Here is a 4,792-nt window from a genome sequence, read left to right as displayed (position 1 = left end):
AGGTCAGAAAGGCGAGAAAAAAGTCTGAATGGCGAGATAAAAACACCGCAATAATCTTTAAAAAATTTTATTCCATAGCGAAAACAAGCTTCCAAAGAGTTTCGCGAGACAGGTAATCACTGACAGAAATTCCAGTGTGGGAGTTTGCTAACCATTGCTATGGTTACGTCATCAGACGAACGAGATTTCTGTTCGCTATTTACGCGAATTCTTATAAACGTCGTGAAAAGCGTAAGATCAAATGAGTGTCGTCTTATATTTCTTAATAATAATAATTTGTCTTTGTGAAATCGTTGTCTTATGCAATATAAACACCAAAATACTGATACGGCTCTCATATGTTTGTTTTAAGTTATGTGTAAAACGCGGTGTAATTCGCACTTTGCATTTATCAGTTTCCACGCCTCTTCTACCCAGCTAACAGGGATGTTCTGGCAAGGTTTTCTCAATGTTATGACCAAACGTTCTTCCAGTCACATTTATAGACTGGTTGTTCAAAGTTATATGGTCTTAATTTATTATCGTTAGCATAAGGTTAGCACAAAACGTTAGTTTTTTATTCTAAGAAGTTTTAGTTGGATGCTCGTCTAACATTTTTTTTTTTTTTTTTAAATGTAAGGCAACTAGTTTCAGAACATTTATAGAACATTCAAAAGTAACATTTCCAAAATGTTTGCAAAATTATAAAAATGGAATGCTCATGTTCTTTTAACGTTCGAATAACCGTGAAAAAGCGTTTTTAAAGCAGTATGAACGTTCAGTGAACATTCAAAAATGAAAATGGTTTAAACTTAAATGGAACGTTAGCAAAACGTTCTTAGAACACATTTTTGTTAGCTGGGTACTTTTTTGTAACACTGGTTGCTCAGAAAAACGGCCACGAAAACAGGAATCATGAGCTCGCAAACTCAACCCCCTTTACGTATCGTCGACGAAATGAGCGGCGCTGAGCCTGGCCGTGCGCTGGGTTGAGTTTAGTTTCAGCCCGGGGCGGCGGAGCTCAGTTAAAGCCCCTAGAGGCGCATCACAACACAGTCTTCCATTCGCGTTCAGCACCACACAGGACTTCACCAGTCTGCGGACAGCGATGCTTCTCCATCCGAATCTCACCCGACTCTTCCTCATCACCGATTCCTGTCGGTGTCGGTTTCGAGGAGTTCAGCCAAGGTTCCGACACGCATGTGACTACAACCACCGTATGTGAGTTCACGCCTGCAAAAGCTCCCTGAAAGTGGAGAGATCGGACAAAGAGGTTCAGATGCAGCGATAACTTTGAGGAGGTTCGCGTTTTTTTGGACGAGCAGCTGAAGATTGTTATAATCATGCCTGTACGGAGAGGTCATGTCGCTCCTCAGAATACCTTTCTTGGAATAATAATACGGAAATTCGAGGGACAGAGTAAGTATTATAAATCAATCAAACATACTTGCTTCTTTGTGTCCATATCATTTAGATGATAAAGGAAGTGCTACACAAATATAGCTATCATATTTACATACACATAAACCCTTTATACATTTAAGGAAAGTAAACAGTTGTTTGATTGAGATTTGTTGCGCGCATTCGCTGTGCAGTATTGTGCATGCTCGACTATTCTTTCATATAAGCTTTTAAACACTAAAAATAATGAATGGGATTAAATAGCATTTGATAAAGCTTCAGAGCATAAGAGTAACGACAGGAAGCAAAACACAAAGACTCTTCTGAACAACAGAGAGACTGGCAGATGACAGTCAGGAGACTTTCAGCATTGTGGCTTTCAGGTGCATCTGTCAGATGACTGTGTTTATGTACAAAGCAGCTATACCATTGAAATGCATGAATGAGAACATACTCTCTCTGTGTGTTCAGATAAATGATGCTCCCAGCGCTCTATATACTGAAGATTACTCACATACGCAGTGAAATGTAGGCTGCTCAAGTGTATTTAGAGGATTTTTATGGCATCTAAGGTTTTTAAGCACTCATTATATAAGCTGTATAGATATCAAAACGATCTCAGGTTACATTTTTTATGATGCAATTAAACAATAAAACATATTAAAAGCAAAATTATATAATATTGTATTCATTTTTACATTGACAATAAAAATAAGCAATACTGTCAAATAGATTAATCGCGATTAATCGCGTCTGACATAGAAGTTTTTAAATATATAATGTGTGTGTATATATAGATAGATAGATATATACAGTCAAACCAAAAATTATTCAGATATTTTTGACATTTTTGATAGATTTTTACTAGTGCGTGCAGGACACTATAGTTAATTTATGTAAGTGAGGATAGCAAAATAAAGTAAACTGTGACAAATTATACCCAAAAATTGTTCATACAGTGGACTAGTAAAATTGATACAAATTTGGAACCAAAAATTACTTTGACCTGACCATGTTTTGCTTAAGTGTTATCTGACATAATTAAGATTATTTTTGTCTGACACAGTTTAACTCTGAGATCTTGTCATATTTTATTACCATTTTTTTAAACTATAGTGAATAAACTGTATTAATGAATGAAATGTTCAAGGAGTCTGAATACATTTTGGTTTGACTGTATATACACACAAACAATATGTGTGTGTGTGTGTACTATGTATATATACACACACACGCATACAAACTTTTATGTTAGATGCGATTAATCGATTTGACATCACTACTTAAAATATTAAAATTAGTGCTGACAAATGATTAATCACATCCAAAAGAAAAGTTTGTTTACATAATATGTGTGTACTGTGTATATTTATTATTTATATATAAATACATGCACATGCATGTATATATTTATATATAAATATATATTTTGCTGTGGATAAAACATATTCTCTTGAGATTGTTTGTCTTTAAAGAGTTTTGAGAGTTCTGGGGGCAATAATGGAGAAACTGTATCAGAGAAAGTCTGAAGGATGAATTTATTTATATATCAAAATCCAAATCCAATCCATTTTAAAATCTTTCCAAGTACTCCCTGGAGTACACATACCTTTGGTTGGGAATCACTGGTATAGACTGTTATCTGATCAGTTTGATGAAAGTCAGAACTTCATGCTTTTATGTGAATTTGGTTATATTTGCACAAGATTTAGTTGCTTCTTAAATTGCAGTGAAATATCAGCTGGACAAAAATCTCACATTTGTTTCCTCCGGAGTGTCAGAAGAGATCAAACTGTGATACCCAACTCATACTCATACATCTCAAACGTTTATCCAAGCCTAATTTCATGTGATGTTTGGTTGTTTACAGATAAGAAGTTCATCATAGCCAATGCTCGGGTCCAGAACTGTGCTATTATTTACTGTAATGATGGATTCTGTGAGATGACGGGATTCTCACGGCCGGACGTCATGCAGAAACCTTGTACATGCGACTTCCTGCATGGCGAGCAAACCAAGAGACATGCGATTGCTCAGGTGGCTCAGGCTCTCCTGGGGTCAGAGGAACGGAAAGTGGAGATTACATACCATCGCAAGGATGGTGAGTCTAACCCTATCCTTTCCTGTTGGGTCAGTGGTGTTGCTCCGTGTAAAAACAGTATCTACTGCTTGCACACTAATGCCGTGTTCAGACTACACGATTTTGACTCCTAAATTCTTGTTGTGTTGTGGACAAGAAACATGTCAGACTGCACGCTGCTTCCTGACCAATCATAACTTGCCGTCTTTGCCGAGAAGGCAGAACTAGCGGAAACAAGAGCGTAAACGAACAATGGCTGTATTAGCCTAATGCTATTTTCCAGTACTCACCAGCTATTGTTCACAGCTATTTTGTATTGCGATTAGTGCTGTCAAATCGATTAATTGCAATTAATCGCATCTATATACATATATTTATTTATACAACAGTTCTTTCTGGTTCTTGGATCTGATTGGCTGAGAGCTGTGTGATATTCTAGTGATAACAGCACTCCTGCCTTTTCACTGTTTGTATCTCTCCACTTGAAGCGACTGTCATGGCGGCCGAGCAAATCCACCATTTTTTAGAAATACTACACTTGTTGTAACACGAACTGTAGTTTCAAGAGTTTTTTTTAGGTGAGAATGTAGTTGTTTAGGCATGAAATATGTGACTCATATTTAATCATAGTGCCTATTTTACAATTTGTTTAGACATTTTCGGAGATGTGAGCTCCAGTCCGTCAGCGGCTGTTCAGTGCTCGTGTACCCGCCGAGAACAGCTTCATCTCGGCCAGTGCTTCAGGGTTTTGCTGCTGGCTCTTATAGTGGTTAAACATGAGATATAATTCATTTTGGGTATAAAACAGGCAATCTTTGGTCTTATTAATCTATTACTTGTCCCTGAGCAAATCGAAATTGGGCTATGTTTAATTTAATAATTTCATATTAAGGCTATATTTAACTTGCTTCCTGTAGAGCACTGCTTTTGTACATTTGACTGAATCGTACACTTGTGTTTATTTCCTATTGTCATTTATAATGGCTATTGTTGTTAATTTAAATACTGCTGTTCAGTAAATATTATTTTATATAAATAATATGTTGTATTTGGTATTGAGAAAGGGTCTATTAGTGCATAATATGGATTGAGTGAAAGTTACATTAATACAGCATTAGATGGCAGCAAACTATACGAGTGAATGATTCAGTCACAAGAGACTTTTAAATTGAAAGGGACTTATGTAAACAAAGGACGTATGTTATGGAAAATTCCCTAAACTGTAAAAAGGACAAATACAAAGATTGTTTTCCTCAGCGGACATTCAAACAGATTTTTATAATGGATATAATATTATGGACATTGACCTGAAGAATGAATGTTATATCAGAC

At 36.2% G+C, this 4,792-nt stretch overlaps 1 protein-coding gene across 1 annotated transcript in view; it reads left to right on the top strand.

Moving 5' to 3' along the window:
* Positions 1 to 1,020: 1,020 nt before the first annotated feature.
* Positions 1,021 to 4,792, top strand: part of LOC137035440 (potassium voltage-gated channel subfamily H member 7-like) — a 128,623-nt gene continuing 124,851 nt past the window's right edge. The window contains exons 1-2 of the mRNA XM_067408726.1: positions 1,021 to 1,398; positions 3,251 to 3,481. Of these exons, the coding sequence (XP_067264827.1) occupies positions 1,323 to 1,398; positions 3,251 to 3,481 (307 nt within the window). The 5' untranslated portion in view covers positions 1,021 to 1,322. The remainder of the gene's footprint in view (positions 1,399 to 3,250; positions 3,482 to 4,792) is intronic.

This window comes from Chanodichthys erythropterus, chromosome 14, assembly GCF_024489055.1.
Source record: "Chanodichthys erythropterus isolate Z2021 chromosome 14, ASM2448905v1, whole genome shotgun sequence".
NCBI lineage: Eukaryota > Metazoa > Chordata > Actinopteri > Cypriniformes > Xenocyprididae > Chanodichthys > Chanodichthys erythropterus.
This window is presented reverse-complemented; position numbering and strand designations above follow the sequence as displayed.